General features: G+C 46.3%; 1 protein-coding gene across 2 annotated transcripts in view; it reads right to left on the bottom strand.

Annotated features, from left to right (window-relative positions):
* Nucleotides 1-13,487: 13,487 nt before the first annotated feature.
* Dok5 (docking protein 5) overlaps nt 13,488-26,258 on the bottom strand; it is a 111,151-nt gene continuing 98,380 nt past the window's right edge. For both annotated transcript variants that reach the window (XM_069990032.1, XM_069990033.1), the window contains 2 exons: nt 19,748-19,868; nt 13,488-14,256 (listed from right to left, as the gene is read on the bottom strand). In XM_069990032.1, the coding sequence (XP_069846133.1) occupies nt 14,192-14,256; nt 19,748-19,868 (186 nt within the window). In that variant the 3' untranslated portion in view covers nt 13,488-14,191. The remainder of the gene's footprint in view (nt 14,257-19,747; nt 19,869-26,258) is intronic.

The following is a 26,258-nucleotide window of genomic DNA, read 5'->3' as shown; positions in this document are numbered from 1 at the left end:
TTCAAACCCAGTTTTCTTAGGTGCTAAAGACTTTCAGGTGCCTGACACCTGCACACATACTTTTCTGTGTTACATGGAGATGAATATTCTTTTAGTCATACAAAGACGACTGAAATGAGCCAGTTCTCTTTTGAGATGAGGTATCCCTGGTGGAAAAATAATCTTTGTGGGTTGTAAAGACTTTTGCCTTCATGGGCTGCTGCTTCTATGGGAGGATATCAAAAGCTACATTGTACTGTCAGCTGACAGAGGCTCACCCCTAATCCTAGCTACTCAAGAGGCCCAGATCTGAGGGTCATGGTTCGAAGCCAGCCCAGGCAGGAAAGTCTGTGAGACTCTTTTCTCTAATTAACTATCAAAAAGTAGGCTATAGGGCTGGGAAGGTGGCTCAGTAGTAGAGTGCTTGCCTTGCATGCATGAGGCCCTGGGTTCTATTCCTCAGCACCACATAAGCAGAAAAGGCCGGAAGTGGCACCGTGACTCGAGTGGTAGAGCGCTCACCTTGAGCTGAAGTGCTGAAGGACAGTGCCCAGGCCAAGAGTTCAGGCCCCATGACCGACTATATATATGGTAGGACATGGAGCCGTGGCTCAAGTGGTAGAGCATTAACCTTGAACACAAAGGCTCAAGGACAGTTCTTAGGCCTTGAGTTCAAGCCCCAGGGCCAGCACTATATATACTTTTTTTCATTATATATGTATATATAATGAATTAAGATTAAGAAGTATAATCCAAGATAGGAATTTTTTTCATCAGACTTTACAGGAATGTAAAATACTGTCACAAAGCCCAGTCCTTCCCTGTGCCTCATGATGTAGAAACTCCATGAACTGGAGACACGGTCCAGCCTCTGGAGGACTTCTATAAGTTTATACAGCTGCATGATTTTGATGTTTGGAACACTTGCCAAACCACACTGGAGTTAATACCTCCTGTATCAATTATATAAGGTTTGGTTGCATATACTACAAAACAGCTATAATGGTCTAACCAAAGAATATTTTATGTGGACTAAGTTTAGACATGGGCTAGCACTGCACATCAGATAGTTATAGGGAGTAAAGAAAGGACAGTGATAGCCTTTAACTGAGTCTCTGGTATCCTTATGAACTGCCTTTGCTCCTCATGGAAGCCTGGTGGCTTCTCCATCTCCAGGCATCACATCTGCATTCCAGTCAAGCAAAAAGGAAAAGAACATGGATGTCAGAGGCAAGCTTTTGGCTTTCCCTAAGGGCTTTGTTTTATTGCATCATCTTCTGCAGGGATTTCCTTGGGTCTATATCCCATCACCTGTAACTATGTATAAATCACTTATTTCCTAGCACAATGGAACACTATTTTCTAGGTCAATAAAAATAAGGGTGCCTTTCACCTCTACTTGTGCCCAGCAATTTTGACCTCGTGTTGGTCTGTCTGGCTGTGCATGCCACAGGAAGGCCGAGTCTGCCTCCTGGTGCCCCACTGGACTGATGGCCTGAGACTCTGTGGATGTGTGCCATTCTCTGTGGATACAACACTTCGTGAGCCTCCCAGTACAGAGAGCGAGTCACTGCAATGTTTGACAGGACCAACCATGGATGAGGCTTAACAGAACATTCAACGCCTGCTGGACTGTGTTCAGGCGGCCCAGGTCCCAGCTGGCCTGAGATGAAGCACGTTCTCCAGATGTGGGATTTTCTAGGCTCAACTGAGAAATCCAGTATCATCCAAGATAGCTGGTCACCATGGGGACAAAGCTCGTGCAGCATTGCTTTTAAGCTGATTGAATGATGTGTCATTATTAACCAAAAGTAAGACTTTGGGAAGTGATGTCTGTGGTCCACGCATCCATGTGCTCTGCTCCACTTCTGTCCTCCAAAGGACCTGAAAAGGAAGGGGGGGTTCTCCCAGGGGGTAAATTAGAAAGAAGAAATGCAGGCATGGAAATCACTCACTCCAGGGTCTGCTGCTGGGGGGCACCGTGCACACTCCAATCAGAGCAATCTGGCTCTGAAACAGGAACTTTTCCAACTCCGAAGGCTGCCTGGCTGGCTCAGAGCTCTCTGAGGGCGCTGGGCCTTGTGAACTGAGGTCCAAAGATCAGCCTCCTCCTTCCCCCAAGCTGCTCTACCAGATATGCTCTTAGAAGAAAGAGGGGAGGAAGATTCTGACAGCAGGGACATTTTATCCACATCTTGGCAAATGTGCTCCTTGCCCAGGGATGTCTGACAGTGACTTGAGGCATTTCTCCTTGTTACAGAAAAAGGATGCAGCTGTCATCTCCAGAGAGACCAGAAATGCTGCTAAATGCCTCCAATGCACGGAGCAGCCCCTTACTGCAGAAAGACCCGTCCCATACCATCCATCCTTCCAAAGTGGAGAGTCCCTGACTTATCCTGTCCCCTATCCCCACCTTATCCCTCCCTCACGAGGTCCTGTGAGCTAGAAACCATGAGCACCGTCTCATAAAGTTAGAGCCTGGGCATGAGATCGTCCACTGAGAGAAGAGGAACCTGTAAGTGTCAGGGCGGGAAGTAGACTCTGGGTATACCTGCCAGCATCCTGCCCCTGTTACTACATGCAGGGCTCTGCAGTAATGGCCATGCTAATAATTACTAGCGATGAGACGATGATCCACCACCAGCCCCAAGGGCCGTGTGTCAAGCTGTACTTATCCCCCTCCTTCCCTTTTGCCGGTCTTCTCAGCTGTGTAACCACAGGTCCAGGACTGTCCTGGAGGAACTCTCCCATGGCGATTGTTAGAGTCATTTTGATATTAGGGATATTCAGGAAGGCTGACCCTGGGGCCCAGCACCCAAGGACCCACATCTAAAGCCAAAATGGCACCAAACACAGACACATGTTTCAGCACCATCTGCTCTGCTACTTCATTCATGTCAAATGCGCTAACTGCAACACATTAAATTTATCTGATCCACCATTTAAAACCCACTACCTGTTTTATGAGATCAATTATATGAAATTCCAGGAAAGACTAAAGTTAAGGGCAAGAGAGGCTTTCCCATGGCCAAAAGGTCCAGAGTATTGAGGGTCAAGAATCAGGAGGGAATTGTTGAGGCAGGAATATTCTAAATTCTGACCTGGTGCTTCCTGGAGGTAAGGGTATGGTCTCAGCATGACCCCAGGGAGCATGGCTTCCCACAAAAAGGGAAATATCTACTTCCTATTGCCTATAAAGGTCTCCTTCAGAGTCAGTTGGCCTCAAAAGCGATTTGTCCTGACATAAACATTGGATTTAATCTGCTGTCATCACCTGAATATAGCTCGCATGTTTTGACAGGTGTTAGACATTACAAATCAAATAATATTACAGCAGCAAAGCAATTTTATAACAGTTTGTTTTTTTCTATACAAAGGCTGATGAATAACAACAATAAAATACCAACTAAAGTGATCATCATGGCAAGTCCAAGGTCATGGAATTTTCTGTCTTTCAAGACAGCACTGGCAGATTTCTTCACATGTCTCCATTCACTAACAACAACTGGACTAAGGTAATTTACTAGGCTGTAAAGTTCTGATAAAACTTCCCACAAAGCTGGGTACCATGACTCACACCTGTAATCCCAGCACTCAAGGCTGAGGCACCAGACTTGTAAATTGAGTCCAGCTTGGAATACAGAGTAAACCCCTGTTTCAAATGAACAAACAAAACAACTTGCTATATTGTCAGCTATAGAGGGTGAATTAACATGCCACATCTCAGGGACAAAAATCTGAAATGATTTCAAAAGCAAAACTGGAAGCAAAATCTCTTTTGTCTATCCCAAGAATCACGCAACCAATAACAGCCCCATATCACTGTCGGGACCCATCTTAATGTTAGGACCCAGTGAGCCTACCTGACTCCACCCTGGTTAAACATCCATCTTGTTGTTTACAAGTTTAGGAAAAATATGGATTGCAAGTCTCTGATAACAGAGCCTAGAGGCCAGGTGGACACGTCAGTAAGGAGCAGTGTGTAACAGCCCCCCACCAAGGAATGCAAACCCTCCCCCCCGGCCGCCCCTGCCGCCGCCCCACCAAACCCACATGCCAAAACTGACCAAAGTAGTAGGCTAGTTTAAACAACTGCTTAGGGAAAGTTGTAACCTCATTGGTCACCTACATGTGGCATGGCCTGTTCCCTATAAAAGTTAGCCCATGCAGCTGAGCGGGGTTTGCTCTCTGCTGAGGCGGCCCTGACCGGTCAGTCTGTTTCTAGATGCTTGGCTCGAAATACAGCTTTGTCTGACTTTCGTTTTGCTTCAGTCTCGTTCCTTTGATCACGGACCCCATTATTGGGGGCACCCCAATAATCACACATTCATCTGTCTATCCATCTATCTATCTATCTACCTACTTATCTGTCAGTCTACATCCATCCATTTATTTCTCTATCATCTATCTATCAATCTGTCTATATCCACCCATTTATCTCTCTATAATCTATCTATCTAATTATCTATCATCTATCTATCTATTGATGGATCGATCATCTGGCTATCTCCATTCACAAAATAATATTATTAAGGTCTAATACACAATTAAATTAATGTCTGATTTGGGTCCCAGATACTTTATTTTGCTATACTTTGACCTACAAGACATTAACCAGTACATAATTCTTTTTACAATAGTTTAAGATTCTATTTCCAAAACAAGTCGTTTAAATAAGGATACAGGTAGACCCGTTGCAACAATGAGAAGTACAAGTTGTCATGTTGAAAATGAACTTTACAACTTTGGTGGGGGGGTGGGGAGGATTGGGTGGGGGGGCGGGGGGGGAGAGGCTGGGAAGGGATGGGAAGGGTAAACAAAGGAGGAGGCTACAATGCTTGATAAGGAATGTACTCACTATCTTGCCCATGTAATTGTAATCCCTCTGTACAGTATGTTTACAATAAAAAATAAAAATTAAAAAAAGATTCTATTTCCAAAAAAATGGAAATTTTTTTTAAAAAAATTACAAAGTGAGAGCTCCAGTTTCTAGTTGACCCACTCCCCACCCCACCCCCAAAAAACCTACAGATCTAGAAATCTAAGATCCACATTCCCTTGTGTCAATAGTTGGTTAGACTGGAATATATTTGCCTACTGGACACAGACTTAGCTACCAAATAGCCATGTATTCTACAAATTAGGGTTCTGATACTCAACTGCCTTCACTTCCCATTTTCCAGGCAGCCATGAGCCTCCTCTTCCTGATATGAACCTCAGCGAAATGTTGCTGCTAGAAAATTCCCCATCAGTTCCAGACAACTTTCCCGTACCATCACACCAGAGCCTCCTGAGCATGGACACACATCATTTCTGTCCTGTCTGATTAGGAGTATTAGCAAGTGTCTTGGGAAACTGATGCAGCTTCAAACACCCTGTGATAGCCCAGTTGGGGGGGGGGGCGAAGACACTTGTCCTGGCCCCACCTTTAATACTGGAAGCTACTGGTTCAGTACCACCCGCCAGGTGAACTGGCTTTAGTGAAGCTTCAACAAGAACTCAGCATCCTCTGTACCCATCCTGCTTGCTACTAAGTGTGAGCCCAGGTCCAGAACGTAAAGAAACAGACTCAACACTTAGCAAAAATTCAGTCAGGGAGGAGTCTTTCTTTCCCCTCTCCCAAGAACCTCAACTGGCATCTCAAGGGCTGGTTCTCTGGGATTCCTGGGCCAGCCCTGTCTGGCTCTTAACTGACATTTCCTCCAGGCAAGAGAGGGCCCAGAATTAGACACGAGCTTTCTCGCATGTTCAGAGACAGTTCTTGCTATTGTTCTCGGCTCTTTTCTTCCTTCAGTGCTTAAATCACAGGACCTTCAGAGGCTGCATTGAAGCCTCCTTCGGATGCTCTGATCCTCATCTTCAAAGCCATCCTGCAGGCCTGCGGCTGGAAATTTGCATGACAGCTAAAGGAAAGTAAATTTGGGGGCTGGCTCCCTTTGATAACCAAATGTTCCTCTTTCTCTCTTTGTTCTGAAGGTTCAAACCTAAAAGAAATTCAGCGATGGGGAAAATAGCTCTGCAGCATTGAGCATTGAGCTCTGAGCTCACGGAGTGCAGGCACTGGGCCTCGGGCTGGCTGGGGCACCTGTATCCGTGGGAACTCTGGCTTCCGCCTCCGCAGAGGTCGATTATTAGATGACTAGACTGAAGGTCTTCACAGAGGAGCACTGATCCTGGAAACCCAGCCCCCTCGCACCTCCTCCTAGAGGAAGGACTCCCTAATTATGAAATTCAGGCAGGCGGGACTGAAGGAAATCGGGCGGGCTCCTTGTTCCAAAATCAGGAAAAGAACATCAGAAAGGGAATTAAAATACAGAGTGACCGCTCCTCTTCCTCTCTCTCTGTCTCACTCAACTAGTCATTGGGGTTTTTCTTGACTATATATCTCTGAAAATGAAGGAACATGGAAATTTTTACTTAGGCACACTTTTTTTAACCAATTACAACATACACATCCATTTTAAATGTTAACAAAAGAAAATTTAATTCACATGCAGAATCACAAACTTATACTCATGTGAGTGTGTGTGTGTGTGTGTGTGTGTGTGTGTGTGTGTGTGTGTGTGTGTGTGTGTGTCTGTTGTTCTGTCAGGAACAGTAGAAATGGCACTAGGTGCTGGTAGCTCATGTCTGTGATCTTAGCTACTCAAGAAGCTGAGATATGAGCATCCTGGTTTGAAGCCAGCCTGGGCAGGAAAGTCCTTGAGACTCTTATCTCCAATAAACTACTCAGAAAAAATATAAAAATGCCAGAAGTGTCACTGTGGATCAGGTGGTAGAGTGCTAGCCTGGAGCAAAAGAAGCTCAATCCTAGAGTTCAAGCCCCAGGACTGGCAAGAATCCCAAGTGTGTATTTCACTTGGTGGTCCTCCCATCTTTCTGTCACTGGATGAGGGTTTGTGACATTTCCCTTTAAAAGCAGGGACTCTTGCTGGGTGCCAGTGGCTCATGCGTGTAATCCTAACTACTCAGGAGACTGAGATCTGAGGATCACAATTCAAAGCCAGCCCAGGAAGGAAAGTTCATGAGATTTCTTATTCTGATTTCCAATTAACCACCAGAAAACCAGAAGTGGTGCTATGACTTAAGTGGTAGAGGTCTAACCTTGAGCTGAAGAGCTGAGGATAGCGCCCAAGCCCCGAGTTCAAGCCCCACAACCAACAACAACAACAAAAAAGAAAGCAGGGACTCTTCACTTAGGATCCTTGACTTTGTTTGCAGAATAAGAATTTCTGGACAAGTCACAATGGTAAGAAAACTTAACAGAGCTTTATTGAGTAAGTAAGCAAGCAGACAGGCAGGCTGAAAGGCAGAGGCCCACTCTAACAGAGTGTGGATGCTGTCAGAAGGAAGAGAGACACACAGCTCCTTGGCTGTTAGGGGCATTTATGTTGTAAAGGCAGGGGGTCTGACTTTAAAGTTACACAGAGATACTCCTGGTGTTACAATTTCTGAGTTCCTGGATGTTTGGGGGCATTTCTTCCAGGTAAGAATGTATCCTGCCATAGAACAGATGCTTATTTCTTGAGATAAGGAAGGTGCCCTGTTGTCGACGTTTTGGGTAGAAGATTGCTTACATTTGGGGGAAGCATTTCTCTCAGGAAGGCATATATCCTGCCAAGCAAGTGTTAATTCTTGGGGTGAGAAATACATCTCTCAGGAAGGAAAGTATCCAGTTTCTCCCCCCCCCTCTTTCTCTCTGTCTCTCTGTCTCTCTGTCTCTCTCTCTGATAGCCCGACTGTGTTTCTGAGTTATCTTCACCAGGCCTCGTTTTCCTCAATTTATCCTGCCTCATTTTCCCCTAAACAGCATTGGTCCCTTCATCTTAAGGGAGGTAGAGGGCTGACTCTCTGCTGCGTGTGCTGTAAGCTGACCATGGCTCCTTTTCCCCGGAGGGATCCCCCTCAGGCGCACCTTGGTCTGGACACAGGAAGAAAGGCTGTGCTTGCTCAGGACATCTTTCTGCACGTAAGGCACGTCCCGGCTGTCCGGGCACCTCGGACCCGGGGGTAAGCTTTGCACACGGAGCGTGTGCTTCGCCTTTCACTGACCTCCCACCCCCTTCTCCAGCCCTCTGGAATTCTGTGCTCTTTGACAGCATCAATGGAGGCGATAGGCCATGGAGAATGCGGGAGCTGGCACACATGTGCATTGTAGGCATCTCTTGTGCACAGATTCGGGACCTGAGTTACTTAGCAGTTCAAAGCCATGTAGGTTGCCTTTCAAGGAGACAACAGAACCACCCACCCTTGTGTGCATGAGACAAGGGACTCAGAGCTCACACCATAAAGCCTGCAGCTGAGGGAGGGACATTTTCTCTGCTCACTGTGCTCATTTCTTCCTTTAAAAAAAAATATCATTAGCCGGGCTTTGGTGGCTCCTGAAATCCTAGCTCCTCAAGAGGCTGAGATCTAAGGATCAAGGTTCAGAGCCAGCCCAGGCAGGAAAAGTCCATGAGACTCTCATCTCACACATGTACTTTGAATAGTATGATTGTTTTTGACCACCTTTCCTCTCTCCACTAGTCTGAACCCTTCCCCCACCCCCTTGACTTTTCCTCCTCTGGGTCCTGGCATATTCCAATAGTGGAACAGCTTTGCACAATTAACTTATAGTTCAGCAAAATGAGTATCATTGTGCCTCTTAAAGAGTCACTGGAAATTCTTTCCCTGGAATCCTGACATCAAAAGGAAGCTCCATTAATCAAGTTGTTAGGTCCAAACAATTCAATAGGCCTTAATGTCCTAGCATACTAATGATCATTTTAAAAAGTACACTTCAATCTTTTCATCTCATTCTTAAGTAGCCACATTTACGTGTTGATGGGCCATGAGAGTTGGTTGAAGAGGGCTCTGGAAACCAGTTCTGAAGGATAAACGCCCCCAAGACAGATACCAATTCTGCTCACGTGTCAGCCATAGATGATAATTAACTCAAGAGGGTGTGGTGATGTGCCAATAAAACTTTATTTATAAAAGCAGAAAGTGGGCCAAACTTGACCCTGGGACTAAAGTTTGCAGAGCATTGCTATAAAAGCCTTCCAGTATCCTTCACCTGTCTTGCTAGAGAGTTGAGCCTAGATAGGCTAGCGATCTAACTGGAAAACAAGTAGTCCATTACAGCCAATCCTTGGCCTTTTAGGCTCTCTAATATAATAACACCATAGAAATCCAGAGATGTGAGGATCTATCAAAACTCAGAGCAAAGATGCCCATTTCCAGTACCTACAAATCCACCCAAGGAACCCAAGGTTTTGGGTAGAGATGATGCAGACTTACCAGAAGCTAAAGCAACTGAAGTTGGTAAGGATGGAAGGTGTAAGGTCCATTCCTGGACGACGAACAGACCTCGCCCAGTACCTGCGTTACCTAGGCAACTGGGATACCTGGAAGAGGTCACGTCCGCATCCGCTGAGGTCACATCCTAACCTGATGTGGCCACACCTTTCTCCCACCTGATCCCACTTCCCTTTACCTGGAGACACCCTTCCCCGCCCCCTACCCTATATAAGGCCTAAACCGCCGCCAGACCGCCCTCTTTTTTTCCTTTGCCAGCCGCGTGGAGTGCCAACCTTGCCTGGTCCCAGCAGGTCTACTGAATAAACCCCTTACCTGAATACCACGTGCGTGGTGCGGTTCTTACTCGGCTACCTCCTTTTTAAAAACCTAACAGAAGGGCTCAGGGGAAGGACAGTGATGGCGGAGTTGGTTCAGCACCTCCCTTGGCCATAGTGGCTGAACGCTTCCTCCCTTCCGATCCCTGTCCCATCTCTTGCCTTATTAGTCCCGCCCCTCCTTGTCATCTCTGCTTTCGCAGGCCACACCTAGGTGGAGTTTTCCTCTGAAAAAAGAGCACTGCAGACAGTATCTCAGTATCTCAGACAACAAACAAGGTCAGACTGAGTCTCCTTATTAGCTGTTGTAGCAACCAAGTAAACACCGCAGAGGAACTGGAAACGCAATCCGGGGAGCCACTGCCAGGGTGCAGTCACAACACACCTTCTCTTCCTGGGTGGAGCCACATTGCTTCTGAATCTGTATGCCTGAACTCCCACGGCTCCTGGCTGGGCAAGCAGCATCTGGAGGATCGCCAGCTCTTACAACTGATCTCCTATAGGTGTCTTGAAAGGTTACCTGGTCACCTGGCCGATTGCCTCTTGGTGCTCATTCTCACCTGGTGGGCCATCTCCATTTCTGTCACCAATTGAGTTGTGGGTCCACTGTCACCTGTACTGGAATTGCCTGGAGATGCAGCCACAGGTTCTGCGGCACAGCTGCTGAATGAGTGGCTTGCCAAAGGTGAAGAGACGTAGCTGACAGCGGTGCCCTAGCCTTGCCCCAGTCCACGCCAATGGCGGAAACAGATGGCAGCCGCACAAAGGCCCCAGAAGTCTGCCTTGCCATTGGCCAGCCATCAACCTGCAGACTCCTCCCATATTTAACCTAAAGAACGGGCAACCTCAGTATGCAAGGGCCTTGTGGTGTTAGGTGTTGGTGGGAAGCTGAAAATGGACGTATTTATTCTGGAACTAGCAGGGAGGGCATTTCCATTTGTTAAGCCTTGGTATCTTATTTCCCCGCAAGAATAAAGCTTTCCAAAAACAAAGAAAAATGTCCTTCTGCACAACTGTAGGTTCTCTTTTCCTGTTTTGGTTTCTTTTTCTGCTTCTTGAATAATTGACTTAAATACTGGGAACCTGGGAGTTAGGCATCAAGAATTTTAATTCTTGTAGTAATGTACAACCTGGCCCACAGAGGACTTTGTGGGGGGGGAGTGGGTTTGGGGTGTGCACGTGTAGGTGTGGGTGCACTAGGGCTTAAACTCAGGGCCTGGGCACTGTTTCTGAGCTTTTTTGCTCAAGGATAGTACTCCGCCACTTAAACAACATAACCACTTCTGGCTTTTTGATGATTAATTTTAAGGTAAGAGTCTTATAGGCTTTCCTGCCCAGGCTAACTTCAAACCACAATCCTCAACCTCCAGAGCAGCTAGGATTACAGTGCGAGCCACCAGCACCTGGCTCTCTGGACAATTTTTAATCAATACTTGGGGAATACGTGATTGAGTTTCAGAAACTCAAGCAGTTTTACTCCAGAGAGCACTGTGACTGCCGCCTCTCTCTAGGTAAAAGCTCTTTTAACTCTGGGTTTAACATGCAAATAGAACAAGCAATTTCTCTATCGATTCTCTATCATTTCACCCTCCAATTCTGCCCTGGTGTCTTTTCCAGGATGGGCTTAACACACAGGCCGCATCCAAGAAGAATTCCATTGTTCAGTCTCATTTCCAGATTATTGGCAGTGTTGGCTTAAGTGCCTTTAAGCATTGTTTTAATTAAATACAAGTCTACCACAAATCCAAAAGGCTCTCCTCTCTCATCCTTATCACCACTTGAGTCTGAGCTTTCAAAAAACAGAAATAAATCAAAACCACTTCAGATGACCATTCTCCTGGTGAAATGACAGCTATTAAGGTATGGACTTAAGTATTTTGAACCTACAGCATCAGCAGCATGAATTCAGATGCACTGATCTCGCAATAATATCCAGCCTGCCATACTTATGAATTCTAAATGAATATTAAATTAATCTCTCATGGTCTCTGCCTGAACATCTAAAACTAATAAAAAACCAGCATGTGGAGTTCTGTTAATCTAGGACAGGAGTAGGAGCTGGAAACTTCACCGTAGACAGGGCTCATTGCCTCTTGTGTCTGAGAATAAAAGCTTTATCAAAACAGCTACACTCTGCATACACATACCAGGGCTGCTTTTGTACTACAGGAGAACAGGTATCACCTGACCCTTAAAGCTCAATATGTGCCCGTTGTAGGAAAAGTTTGGGGCATAAAAATGAGGCTCAGTTTCTCCATCTGTAAGATGGGGATGATGGTTACTCTTCCTGGAGCTATTACAGAGATCAGATAGCACGACTGAAGTACTTAGAACTGTGCTCAACAACAAACAAATCCTGCTAGGGTCCCCTACCGGAACTCTCTTTTCTGTGAAGGCTTCTGTCCCTAAACAGCCTGCAGGAGGCTCACACTCAGCAAAGACAAAGAACTTTCCTTTGCACTGGTACTAGCTTCGTCTTGCTTCAGAAATTGACTTCATTAAAATGATAATTATGCCTTTAATTCCATTTTCTTTATCTGCTCCTATGGCTTATTTCTCCCTCCCCACTTCCACTGGCTGCCAAGGCTGAAGAAATTCGGGGACATCTCTTAGGAGGTGGCCTCAGAAGGAAAAGCCCAGGGACGCTCGGGAGAATGAAGACTAAGGACGTGGCAACGATGTATAACACTCCAAACTCGGAAGAGACCAGGATGAACAGGGCCGGGAGGAGGAGGAGGAGGAGGAGTTCAAATGCTGTGCAAAGAAGCTATGGAGAACCCAGAGAGAGCAAAGTGAGACATCCCAGGAAAGCCACTGGCACTCAACTGCTCATTTGTCCCTAGCCCCCTTTGGCTGAAGTCAGTTCTCCTTTGCCCAGGATGCTGAATGCCTGAAGAAACATCAACTGTCCTCGGAATCCCAGAGAACAAAGATTTGAAGGACCACAGCAATGCAGATGAGATGCGGCCGTGCCCTGCTGCAGACCCTTGAGCCAATGAACCTTTTTATGGCTCTAGTTTGGACCTTAAGGGGAAAAAATTACTTTACTTTCCTGAGACTGTAGGCAATTATTGTACGGTTAAAACTAATAATACTCTTGGAAGGGTCTGGAATGGAGAAAGCATACAAGCAACATGAATTCACCTCCCTGTGTTCAAAGAATTGAATCCCAAGGACTTGAGTGTATCCTTCTATCTATTCATTCAACATCTATTTATCAGTCATGAGCATTAGGCCAGGTACACTTCTGGGCCTAGAATCAACCAAGGAAAATACAGACCATTAAAGTAAATTGAGAACTCAGATATACAGTAAATACTTAACAATACAATCCTGCCTCTGGCAGTATTTATGCCACACATCTATTAGAAAACCATATGCACCGTTTACTGTCCAGATGAGTCAGCTTCCCTGTGTTTTACTTGGCTACCTTACCAGCTTAGAGCAACCTTGCTGGCCCTGTTTTCCTGTGTAGCTTTGTAGTAACCCAAAGGCCCAACACTCACATGACTCAAGTCCCACCTGACCTTTCCCCGCAAGCAAACCTGGAGAACAGAGTGACTTTCTCTTTAGAAGCGCATCCCACTGGAAGTCCACTGAGCCAGTGTGCCTGGGTCCCATCACTCTAGCTCTGTTTCCTGGCTCTTCTCTGGAACTGAAGCAGCCCTGGCAGCAGGGCCCAGACTTTCTATCTGCATCCTTGGACTCGAGTGCTGTGCTGAGAACTCAGTGCTTGGTAAGGCCAGCACCACAGACAAGTGTCTAAATGGATGAATTTGTATCACATGCAACACAGGTTCATACTCGCAGTTTGTAAGGGGGAAAAAAAGTCATATACCCTTTGAGAAATACCCAGACTATGGAGCAAACTATGTTACCAGGACCCAGAGATCGTAGAGATGAGGAACAATCTTTTATTTTAAAATGTTTTATGGAAGTACTCCAGACCAAAATAAAGGCTTTTAAAAAAAACAAACAAACAAAAAAGAAAGTAACAAGAAAGGAAGAGTGTGAGAAAGAATACACAGTACTAGAGATCCCCTCTAAGGAGTCTCGAACATAATAGATAAGAACATCTCTGAAGTACCAGCTGAACTGATTGATTCCCAATCATTAACCAGAACCACATCACATTAAAAATAACCAAGAACAGGTGTAAAGCAGATAACCAATCCATAAGAGTCATTTTATTGTCAATGCTGACTCACACAATCAAAACACCCGGGAGGAAAATCATACACGTCCACAGAAGGAAGAATCTGAGCAGCCCGGGGACACGTTAAGATTATGTACACTGGAAAACACCTGTGGCATTGGCTCCTCAATGTCCATCTGTAAAGGAGCAGGGAAAAGTCAATCTCCATACAGCACGTCTCAATGAGGCTAGGACTTGGTAAAAACAAAAGGAAAAGAAAAGAGAAATGCATGTATTGCATCGCAGAGTTTCCCAAGGACTACCCATTAGCCAGCATGTGAAGCTGTTTCTCTTCCTTCCTCCTTCCTTCCTTGCAGCTACCTCGCCGCCATCATCCCGTAGCCCCCTGCGTGGATCTGTGGCTGATGAATTGTAGGGCGCTGACTCTTCCTGACAGTGGCTGTCAGTGCTCAGATCGGTAGGCAGGGAAAGTCTCTGTCCGATGGAGCTTCAGAGGGCTGGTGACATCTTTTCCAAAGAGAATTTAAAAGCAACAGTTATGTGTCAAGAAAGTTCAGGATCAAATTAGCTAGTAACCCCATTTTCACTTAATTGGAATGCTTTTTGTTTAAGGCCACTGAGTAATACCCATATTAACAGCATGATTATCGCATCACATGCAAGTGGTCTTTTTCCTGGAGCCTCGATCAATCTAACATTAGCACTTATTCCCTTCCTTAATTTTTCATCGGCACCAACATTGATACCCAGAGATTTCAGAGGCAATATCAGAAAAAATAAGGACTATGGAGAAGAAATTTTAAGGTAGGTATTTCTGTCAAACCTTCAGAAATAATCCAATGGTATACTTTTACTTAACATGTCTAATACATAAGACTTCTTAAAACCAATTTTGCCTTTTTTTTTTTTAGTTGGTCGTGGGGCTTGAACTCTGGGCCTGGGCGCTGTCCCTCAGCTCTTCAGTGTAAGGCCAGTGCTCTACCACTTGAGCCACAGCACCACTTCCAGCTTTTTCTGCTTATGTGGTGCTGAGGAATCGAACCCAGGGCCTCATGCATGGGAGGCAAGCACTCTACCACTGAGCCACCTTCCCAGCCCCTAGCCTTCTTTATTTCAAGTTTAGATTCCAATCTAAGCCAAGGTCAAGAGTCAGGAATTAACCCTTTCATGACATTAACACAGAGTTGGTGGACTTTCTCTGTAAAGTACCAGACATTAATTAGACAGCAGCAGCCCCTAGCAGCCAGTGTTAACAGGTAGAGAATGAACATAGAGGTGCCAATACAACTTAATTAAGGAAAGCAGACGGTGGGCTGCAGTAGGCCTATAAGCAGCCATAGGTGGACAATCCCTGAAGACACCAGCTGCCCCCTGCTGGCTCAGGGTGACCTCAATTTATACTGCAGAGATGGAGGCTTTCAGGATTAGGCCTTGGTCCCTATATGTGGTCACAGAGCCAGAACAAATCCAGAGAGACAGGTCCAGCCCTTAGGGGGTCTGTAGCAGCCACTTACACACAGGAAACAATACTACATTAGACTGAGGGACGCAAGTGGTTCTCAAGCTTTTAATCCGAGCTCTGTCCTCCCGTCAGCACAAGGCCTCCCTGAAGCACGTTCCAGTGTGAGCAGCTGCTCACACTGGCCAAGCAAGACGGGGTCCGTGAGTGAAGAAAGAGAGCCCGGTGGGTCGAGGGCTTGCTCAGGGCAGCCAGGCTAGCAGACAGAGCACTGGAATGGAAAGGCCAGTGTCCAGAAGCCAGGGCTGCTGCCCCCCTGACCAGGTCTTCACTATGGAAAAAAGCGCAGTCCGGAGTCACTGCAAGTCATTGTGTGTCTTGAGGTCCGGACGTCTCACGGGGATGCTTCTGGTTCCTTGCAGTTCCCTGTTTGTTTTGGAGATGGCAGATGCTTGGAGCCAGAAGTGACTTCTGGGAAGTTTGCCTTGACTGCTCCATGAACAAATATCCTAGCACTCACACACAGTGTATGCGCAGCAGTTAAGAGAGTAGCAGGCAGTGATCTGAGAGCATGGATGGATGACAAGAAAATGGGGTCTCCTACTCATCTCTCCAGGGCCCAGGCAGAATAGGGGGAGCGAGTCCCCACAGAAGGAAGCAGCAGTTCTTGGGGCAAAGATCTCTGATCTGATCGTGATAGAGGTGCCTACTTTTCCTGGTTCCTGTTTGAAAGCAAGTGATCTTATCCTTAAGGCAAATCCATCGGAGCTCTCTGAGCATGCTGGAGTCATGGAGCATCTTTAGCACAGGGTGGAGCTCTGAAGATGATGGTGTCAAGGGGCATCGAGGGCGAGGGACAGGTGCACTTCTCTGAAGCCAGACCCTCCCTGTTCATTGGCCATGGTCCTGGGCCTACCTCCCCGCTGTCTCCCTTGTTCCCTTGCAATCCGTTCAACCAAAATATGAACTGAGTTTGACACACTGCTGCGCTCAGCACCTTCCCATGCACACTTGCAAAAGCAAATCTTGGCACTTGCAGCCATCTCCTGCTGACTGCCATTCACACCCTTCAGAGGCCATTCCCCTGACACCTTTCCACCCTCTATCTCCTCCGATTCAGGGCCTTTGCACATGCTGTGTTTCTCTATGGAGATTGCTTAGCCCTGGCTGGCTGTTTGGCTGCCTCATCTCAACTCAAAGTCTTGGGATACATGCTGGAGCATCCACTGACTATGACTCTGCCTCAATCTCAATAAACACATGCTTTCTGTAAGTATGATCAGCATTTCCTTTGCCACTTACACAGATCAAATGGGAAAGGAAATGTTTAGATAACTGTTGCTCCATTTGATTTTAAGCTGTAGGGGCAAATACACACCCCAGGAGCACAGAGAGATGCAATGTATACATGCATACATACACAGATATGTGTATGTTTTCTGCCCCAGGGCTGGCAGAGAGGAGCCAGTCCATGATCATCTGAATTAATGAGAACTAGCTGAATGGCACAGGAAATCCTTCAATCTAAACTACTTGCTGGATCTTGGAGAGGTGGGAAGCCTTCAAGTCCTTGGTTTCCCAGCAACAAATGAGAATAAAATACTCTCCAGGGTAGCTGTTTAGAGATCCAAGTAAGACTGTGTGTATTAAGAAAGTGAAGCCAGTCCTCCGCAGACTCTTACAAAGAGTCATTTTTTAAAAATATACTCAGAGACTAGACCTGACCCCCCCCCAGTAAAGCCTAAAGGTGGGACTTCAAGCATCCGAGGTATATTAATACTTTTAAAAGGAGTGTCACAGTCAAGAAAATTACAGAGCTCATCATTTGTTGCAGCTACATCATTTGTTGCAGGACACCTCAGAGAGTTGAAAATGGTGGCTTCTCTGTTTCCTGGAGGCAAATTTCCTATGGAACATTCACCTCCAATTTGATGACGGACCAGTGGACTTTTCTGGAAGGGTGTGATCTTCAATGGTTATCGTCCACAGACACTCTTCGGAAGCCACTGTTTTTGTTTTATCCAACGTGTTTCTGAAAGAATCCTGGGGCTATGGTGCTCCACCGAAAGCTGGTTGGATATTTTTCTTTCATAATGTCTTCCAGTTTCCCTGCTAGAGCTCCCTCCCATGTTGGTTTTGTATCTACTTCGCCACAGGAGAGAATTTCCATGTGATAATTGGCAAATGGAACGGAAGAAACGGGGAAGGGAAAATAAATCGTCTGTGCCTATCAACACCAGCACCGTCCACTCCCACCACGGCAGCTGCAAAACTGAACAGCAGGTGGCGCGCGTGGACTAGGTTTAGGCAGGACACGGACACTTCCCTCAAACCAGCTTGACAAATCCTCCTATAGGGTCTGAATTATTTCCCAGATTAATGTCCAGACCTGCCAGGAAAGGGCAGCTGGAAATCCATCAGCGTAGGCCGCTTGTCCAGGAGTTATGTTCCATAGAAGCACCAGCAGAATGAGAAGAAATGACGTCCTTGTGGCACACATAGGACCACCCCCTCCCCGGGGCCATTAACGTTTCCAGATACACCATGTTTTCCAGGCAAGGAAGGGGAAAGAGGGAAGTAGGTGGTGTTCTGGTTTGTTCTTTGACCACCGATGATAAGCAAGATAACTTGAGATGTCTGTGAGCATCTTTCAAACTCCAGCCACTGGTTTTAAAAGTCTAAGGTAGTAACATACACTTCTATAAAGAATGTAAATATAGCTGAGCCTGGTGGCACCTGCCTGTAGGCCCAGTCTACCTGAGAGCAACGATAGGGGGACCCAGCCTCAAGCCCACAGCAGGTCAGAGTTAACAAAACCACCTGTCAACGCAAACCTTGCATGGAGTGCACCGCTGTGGGCTCAGCTAACAGGAGGCGGAGGAAGGAAGATCATGGACCTAAGCCAAGCCAGAACCTCGGGCCCTACCTCTCTGAAAACCAAATTTCAAAAGCTCAAGTGCTTGGGTAACCCTAAGATGAAAGAAAGAAAAGCGAATGCATTTGAATAATCTTTTATTCAGAAGACTGAATAAAATAGAGTAATAGTCTCCGTGGTAAACAGGGAAAAAGTTATAACTCAAGTACCGCAAAAATAAACTAAACTGGACGTGATGGCGGTAACCTGGAGTGAGCCCCTCCCCCAGCTACTCATCCGCTCTGCGCATGCTCGAACACTACTCGCTCTGCGCACGTCTGGCCGCTCTGCGCATGCTCTCGCGCAGGAAAGAGGGCGCCATTGCGTTTCTTCATTGCATCAATGCACAGAGGGCTGCTTGCTCGCCGGCCCTGGGGATCCCGGGTGAAGAGTCTGGGGTCACCGAATTCCAGGAGCCGCTGCGCACGGTGGGGCTGACCAGGAGGAAGGCCGAAGGACGGAGATGCGTCCCGGGCGTGGAGGCTGGAGGCTGGCACCCTGGGCGACACTCATTCGTTCGTCCTCACGTTCATTTCTTCAGTGTCTGCGTGGACGCCGGGGTCGCCGGGGCCACGCTCTTCCGACTCTGGGATTTGCCCTTCCCGAATGCCAGATTCTTCTTGGGGCTGGGGGGGCCCTCACACAGCTTTGTTGGTTGGCTGAGGCCAGCCCACAGCTCTGGCTATGGGTGAAGCGCTGGCCTATCCATGGAGCGCTGGCCTGTCGATGAAGCGCTGGCCTATCCATGAAGCGCTGGCCTATGGATGAAGCGCTGGCCTGTAGATGAAGCACTGGCCTATCCATGAAGCGCTGGCCTATCCATGGAGCGCTGGCCTATCCATGGAGCGCTGGCCTGTAGATGAAGCGCTGGCCTATCCATGAAGCGCTGGCCTATCCATGAAGCGCTGGCCTATCCATGAAGCGCTGGCCTATGGATGAAGCGCTGGCCTATCCATAAGCTCTAGGCTATCGATGAAGTAAGCCACACGCACTTGCTGGTCAGTTGCTCTTTATCTGGGCTGTGGAAGGGCACATGGAGGGAAGGTAAGAAGGAGCCTAAGTAGAGCCTTGGTGACTGCTCTTCTGGTCTTCAGGAATGACACGGAGGGTTTGCTTTCGGCCACACCGTGTGACCCGAGGCAGCTTCCCACCTCCTGCCCGGGACCCCGGCCCTCCAGGCAGGGCCTTTCTCGGAGCCTGGTGGACACGCAGAGGAGGAGGGCTCGCTCAAGCCCCCGGACTCCCCGAGCTCCAGCAGGACTGGGCAGGGGCCTGGCACCCTGTGCTTCTAGGAATGCCCCCAGCCATTCTGTTATCCGCCTGTTGGACTGTTCCCTGGGTGGTGTTACAAGGTAAGAGACGTCAGCCACAGGCCAACAATCCGAACTCCACAATCTCTAGGCTCACAGCTCAAAAAGAAAAAGAAAAATCTAGCCTGGCATCCATTTCCCAGGTCGTGGTCACAGATGCGAATCCTTTAAGGATCCAGGATCCGGCAGGCGGGGTATCCCACGTGCCCAGGACCCTGCTGCGTGTGGCCTCTCCATGGGGGAGAGGTGTCCCGGGCAGCCCACGGTGGCCAAGGCGCCCCGGACCCCCGGACCCCGCGCAGGCGCCCCACTCACCTTGCAGGCGGTAAAGCTGCCCGGTGCTGTGCTGTCTGGTGATGTGCTGCCAGTAGGCGCTGCGGGGCAGGGGCACCACGGTGCTCAGCGACGCGGCGCGCTCGCTCATCTTCATCTGGAGCTGCGGAGACGGAAGCGGAGACACGCGTGAGTCTGAAAGGGACCCCAAGCCAGCTGGCAGGAGGACAAGGGGCCAAGGCGCCCAGCCAGCCAGGCCCTGTGCGCCCCCAGGCCGCCTCACGGGCCGTGGCCGGGAGCTGCTGTTTAGTGGCTCCATAGTCTCTTTGTATTATGAAAATCAAATAAGCAGGGCTATAAAATTCATGGGATCCCCCCCTTCTTTCCCCCTGTCTCTTGCATGGCATGTAATGAGGTTAAGCATTGTCACTTACAAACCACTCCCATTCTGTGTCTGAGATCTTTCTCCCGCTGCCCCTTCTTTGGTGGTTCTGGTGATTGAACTCAGGGCCCCTGCGCTTGCTAGGTAAGCAGCATATAATTTTTTTTTTTCCTTGCTTGAACTTTCAAGAAGGGCTGTGAGTCTCTCTCCAACTTTTTCTCCCAACTGACCTCAAACTAGGATCCTCCTGATCTCCACCTCCCAGATAGCTAAGATTACAGACTTGAGCCATTGTGCCAATGCATTTGTTTTACTTGAGACAGGGTCTCATGATGTAGTCCAAGACCAGCCTCAGCTTTCTAAATCCCATTACCTCCACCTCTCAAGTTCAGAGGTTACCAGTGTGCACCCACCCTACCTAGGAAGATCTGTTGTTTCTTCCTAAGGTAATGAACATGTTCTAGAATTGGTGTGGTGATGGTTTCCCAACTCTGAAGATACTAAAAGCCACTCCATTTCTACTTTTAAATGCTATAGGTGTATACTTAGGTGTGCACAGCATGCCACCAAAAGTATAAAATCAGATCACAGCACGTGTGATGCAGATTGTTAGAAAAGCATGGCAAGGCCCGCCAGGGCGTGCACACTTCCGGTCACATGGTTTCAGAGGAAGCGCCATGTAAACCTAGCCCCCCACGTGAACATGCCAAAGCAGTGCAGCAGCAGCGGCGGGCACCCAGTCAGATCCCACCTCGCACCCCCCACCCCCCTGCCCCTCCCACCTGCCTTCCACCACCAGCACCATCTCTACCATCTCTGGTTTTAGTTTTAGACTCTGCTGGCCGTCCTGCCTTTCCATTCTGACTGCGGGGCCAGGAGTGGGAGCAGAAACACAGCTACATGTACAGCAGAGCACTGTGTCAGGACAGAATTGTCAATCATTGGTACTGTAGGTCGTGACTGAGGGTCCAGCCCTCAGACTGGACCCGTTGAGAAATGAGCACAGATCACCACCACGGCCAACAGACCGGGCCTCCTGGAGACCCGAGTCCATCCTCATCAGACGCCCCTCACACCACTGCCCTTGAAGGTTACCCAGGGCAGCCTCTGACGATAACAATCCCAGTGATGCAAATGCTACTGCATTCACTCAACACAAGGAGAAGCACCAGCACACCTGGGTAGCTTCTCCATTGAGAATCTTCTAAAGTGCAGCCAATTCTGATGTGCTTGGCTTAAGACTTTATCTACTTATCTATCTATATCTATAGCTATCTACCTATCTATCTGTCTATATCTTTATCTATAGATAGATAGATATCTACCTATATATCTGTCTGTCTGTCTGTCTGTCTGTCTGTCTGTCTGTCTGTCTGTCTGTCTGTCTCTCTCTCTCTCTCTCTCTCTCTCTCTCTCTCTCCATATAGATATATGACCAACAGATTTCTAGGGATATTTGAAGCACAGCCCCTGGGCAAAGTTGGGTCAGAAGGGACAACAATCCAAGAAGGAGAGTTCGAGATGAGGTCAGCACAGCACCATTACTTTCTACCCAAGCCCAGTTCCCTCCTTCACGCTACACAGCATGACTCTGCCATTCTGCATCCTGAATAATAGCACCAAGTTTGCCCACTGGGTCCCCTGCAAAAACAGTAATTACAAACACAAGCCACCTATGTTTTCTGGACCCTGAGTCAAGAGTTGCCCACCTTTAGCAAGCGGAAGGGTCACCTGGAGAGATGTGAATGCGACTTCCTGATCCCATCCTCAGGGTTTCAGCAGTGGGACCCAGAGATGTGGATTTTCTAACAAATCCACAGAGGGTTCTGACTGCAAATCCCCAGGGACAGCACCGTGAGGACCCATGGCTATATTCCCCAGGGACCAATGTCCTACGCTGTTTATTACCTTTTCTGAGAACAGTTTCCCATTACGCCCAAACTTAGAACGCAGAAAATCTGTGCTAATGTCTAGAATCTGCTCCCACTAATTGCATGAATTAGTCTGGCTATTAACCTCATTAGTCCTTAATATCTTGTCAGGAAGAGAGAGAGAAAGAGAGACACCATTTGCAGCCATTTCCTAGGCCATGCATGATTCATAGGGTTCTATAAGTATAAACAACATAAGTAGCCCTATATTGTGAAACTCTTTTTAGCAAGAGTTTCAGGAAAAGATCATAATGAGAACATGCATTTATTTTTAAATCTGAACATTTGATATTGGAATGTGTTTCTAGATCAAGAGCACAAGGTTTAAAAGGTTTTTAAGAAGCTAGGTACTGGCAACTCATACTTGTACTCTTAGCTACTGGGGAGGCAGAGATCAGAAGGATGGTGATTTGAGGCCAACTTCAGGGGGAAAAAATTCACAAAACTCCCATCTCAACAAAAACAATAAAAAAGCTGAGTATGGTAGAACACGCCTGTCATCTTAGCTGCAGTGGAGAGTGTAACTAGGAGGATCAAGTTCCAAACCAGATGGAGGCGAAAGCAAGAGCATTTCAAAAATATCCGGAGCAAAAAAGCACCAGAGGCGTGGAAGAACACCTCCCTAGCAAGCGTGAAGCCCTGAGTTCAAAACCCAGGACAAAAATAAAAGACTCCAAAGCCACAACAAGAAAGCAACACATCAAGCAAGCAAGTAAACATAATTTGCTTAGAGAATATATTTCACTGTCTGCATCTACTTGGTACAGACTCATTTCAATGAGCTCAAGATCCAATTATCTCCATGGAACAGGAGAAAACAAAAGCTGTGGGGTCCTCAGACTCCACCCCAGACCTGCTCAAAGACCCTCCATCTTCACATCTGGAATATATTTTGCCTGGAACCAAGAAGGGAAGGAAGTCTCATGTTTTGTGATTAATCACCCATGTTTAAATATTATCATACATGATGGCCTTTTGGTTTATTTTTTCTTATGTTCATGAAGTACAGAAAAGATTCTAAGGTTGATTTTTAAATCAGCCTTGCATTCATTACTCTAGATAGATGATAGATACATACATGCATACATACATACATATACATAGATACATAGATGATAGATACATACATACATAGATGATAGATAGATAGCATCTTTGATATGCTAGCATATTCCCTTCCAGTATCTTTTTAAATGTTCAGAATCATACATATGCAAAATAAATTCGATCTTATATGTGTGTATGTTTAGATATGTATTTATATGTATATACAATATCCAGCCGTGTATTTATAATATAAACTTAACACTAATGTATGTGCAGTTATGCCACCTTAATATTATGCAGAGCTTCTCATGTTTCTACATACTGCCATTTTCTACAATTGTAATGTTTATAAGGTAAACATCCTTTGCCTACAGCTTAGCTCCTTTCATTTTTCTAACCTTTTTTTTTTTTGGTGTTACTGGAGATTGAACTCAGGACCTCATGCTTGCTAGGTAGGCACTCTACCAATTGAGCCATACACCCTGCACCCTATTGGGTTATTTGTGTTTGGTTGTTTCCCATTAGCCTGGACCAATATGAGCTGTGATCCTCCTGTTTTTGCTTCCCTGACAGGCACACACCACTGAGCCTAACTATGTGTGTCCCTTGTGGCTGAGATACATATCAGACACATATCACTGGTGGAATTGAGGTTGATTATTGTACTGCCCAAGCTAGCCTCGCATTGTGATCTCCTAGTCTCTGTCTCCCCAGAAGTTAGGATTTCAGGCTTGAACCAGTGTACTTGGCTTCTTCTTAATCATTGTTTTTAACTTTCCAGATGACACCGCGAATTTAAACTTTGACTTAAAAAAAATAAGTAAACGTTGAGTCAACTTTCTTTATAAATTCTTTTGTTTTTTTCTGCAGACCACACATGTCATTCTGGGCCCCATTATGTCATCAACGTGTTCCAGTGACCCGCTTTTCAATGAATTTTAAATTTAAATTTAAATTTGTGTATCAAAACAGATTTCCCAATGACTCAAAACTCACTTCTAAATGTGGTTGCCGTATCAGAAACACAGGCTAGTCATTTCATTTTTGTTCTAAAGGAAGTCTTACATGAGAGCCAGTAGCCAAAAAGAAGAGTTAGGCTTTTATGAAATGGCAAAACATCCTCAAGGCACAGGACAGTAATTCTTTACCCAGGCGCATCCAACAACAAACAAAACATAACCCACCGAGATCGTCTTGTCTCCTCTCTGTTCGGTAAGACTTCCCATCAATGCCATGGGACCAAAACCATCTGACCTTCAAAATACATCCAGAGCCCGCCACTTCTCACCACTTAACCGCCATCCTGTCCGACGATCACAAGCTCACCCTCTTGGTCCTGCTCTCCAGTCCTTTTAAAAGCAAAGTCATCTTGGTCCCACCCCAGAGCCCCACCCCCAGAAGCCTCGATTGTCTTCAAGGTCAGACAGGCTGTGGCCATGGTTATATCCTACACTCTCCTCGTGTTACGTGCTCCAGTATCATCTACCTGAACATGCAAAGCTGTCTGGGAGCCTTGGCACATAGCCCCCTTTTGCCAGGAACACCTGGCCCTCAGCTTGTTTTTGAGACTCCCTCCTCACTGGCCTCAGCTCCCTGCCTGAGTGTGACTTGACCAGCATGACAGCCCCCGTCATTTCTCCTGCCTATACTTCCATCTCCTCATAGCATCCACTAACTCTTCCATATACTCATATGTTCATCACTGGCTGCTGGTGGCTGATTGGCTTTGTCTCCCCCAAAACACAGGTAGCGAATATCTTGGGGAACCAGACTGCTTCTTATTCTTCTGTGCTACAACAGGGCCTGGCACAAAGCAAGCACAGCACAGCACCTCAAAGATTTCATCTTCTGTGGTTGTGGTTATCCACGATCAACTACAGGACCAAATTACTAAGTAAAAATCTACAGACATAAACAATCCATAACTTTAAACACTCTTTATTGCAGTATATTGTCAGTATTAATTTTTTTAGTTGTTAATCTCTTACTGTGACTTAATTGATAAGTTAAACTTTATTATAGAAGTATAGGCATTGGAAAAATCATAATATAAGTCAGAATAGGTCCTAGCTATGGATTCAGGCATCCTCCTGGGGTCCTGAAAAATGCCTTCCGTCAATAAGGGCAGCACACTATCACACTCATATCTATATAATGAATTAACATATCAATTAATTTATACTCACATATATATACGTATATATGTCTGAGTGTATATATATGTGTGTGTGTGTGTGTGTGTGTGTATATATATATATATATATATATATATATATATATATATATATATATATATTCTGGAGGGATACAATAGAATCTTAAAAGTGTCTTCCCTGAGAATATGAAGTTGGGTGCCTGCCTGAGAGCAGAAAGTCTGAAGCGAGATTTATTTGACAACCTGCAACCATTAGGGTGTCTGTATTTCCTTTTGATACAAATGTGGAAACTGAAATTAGTACACAGGAAAATGAATCACAACTCCTTGCTCTCTCGCACACATTCCGTCCATAAGCTTAAGGAACCTGTTAACTATGAGCAGGAGCTGAGGGATTGGTTGAGTAGACAAATCCTTCCCTGTAAAGAAGAAATCTAACCCAATGTGTGGACACAGCCCCATCTCTAGCCCCAACCCTTTAATCTCCTCCAAATGACACTAGAAAATGGAAAATACAGTTTAGAAGAAGACTAGGAAGAATTCTCAGAAAAACCAAATGTAATTTCTAGCCTAAAAATTGACAGAAGTATTCCAAGTGTGTCATGAATCGGAAATGTGTCTTGAACTGAATCATAAAATGTTAGGCTTATTTCTACAAAATCCCTACCAAGGGGAACAATAGTCGTTTACCATGAATTTTGTTTAAAAATCTTTAAAAATCAAGCATGTGTTTTGTATACTCTGCAATATGATCTCTGTGCTTGATAAATAGTATTTGTGAGGTTTATCCAACACCCTCCAGATACTCTCCCAGGGTATCTCGTGTGGCATGGTGCTGGGCATCATTTATTGAGATGAATTCATTGAGCTCTTTCCACTTGAAGAAGTGGGTTTGTGTAATCGATACAGACTGCTTAAAATGCTAATTGCTGTGCTAAGTGGTGGAAACCAGTTCCTCTGGAAGAAAACACAGACAATGCTGAACACACTTGTAATCCTTCTGGGGCATGCGCATGGTTTCTGGGAAGAAGCATGTCG

Source organism: Dipodomys merriami, unplaced genomic scaffold, assembly GCF_024711535.1.
Source record: "Dipodomys merriami isolate MVZ:Mamm:240054 unplaced genomic scaffold, mDipMer1.0.p SCAF_39, whole genome shotgun sequence".
NCBI lineage: Eukaryota > Metazoa > Chordata > Mammalia > Rodentia > Heteromyidae > Dipodomys > Dipodomys merriami.
Note: the sequence above shows the minus strand (reverse complement) of the source record. Positions and strands in the feature narration are given on the sequence as shown.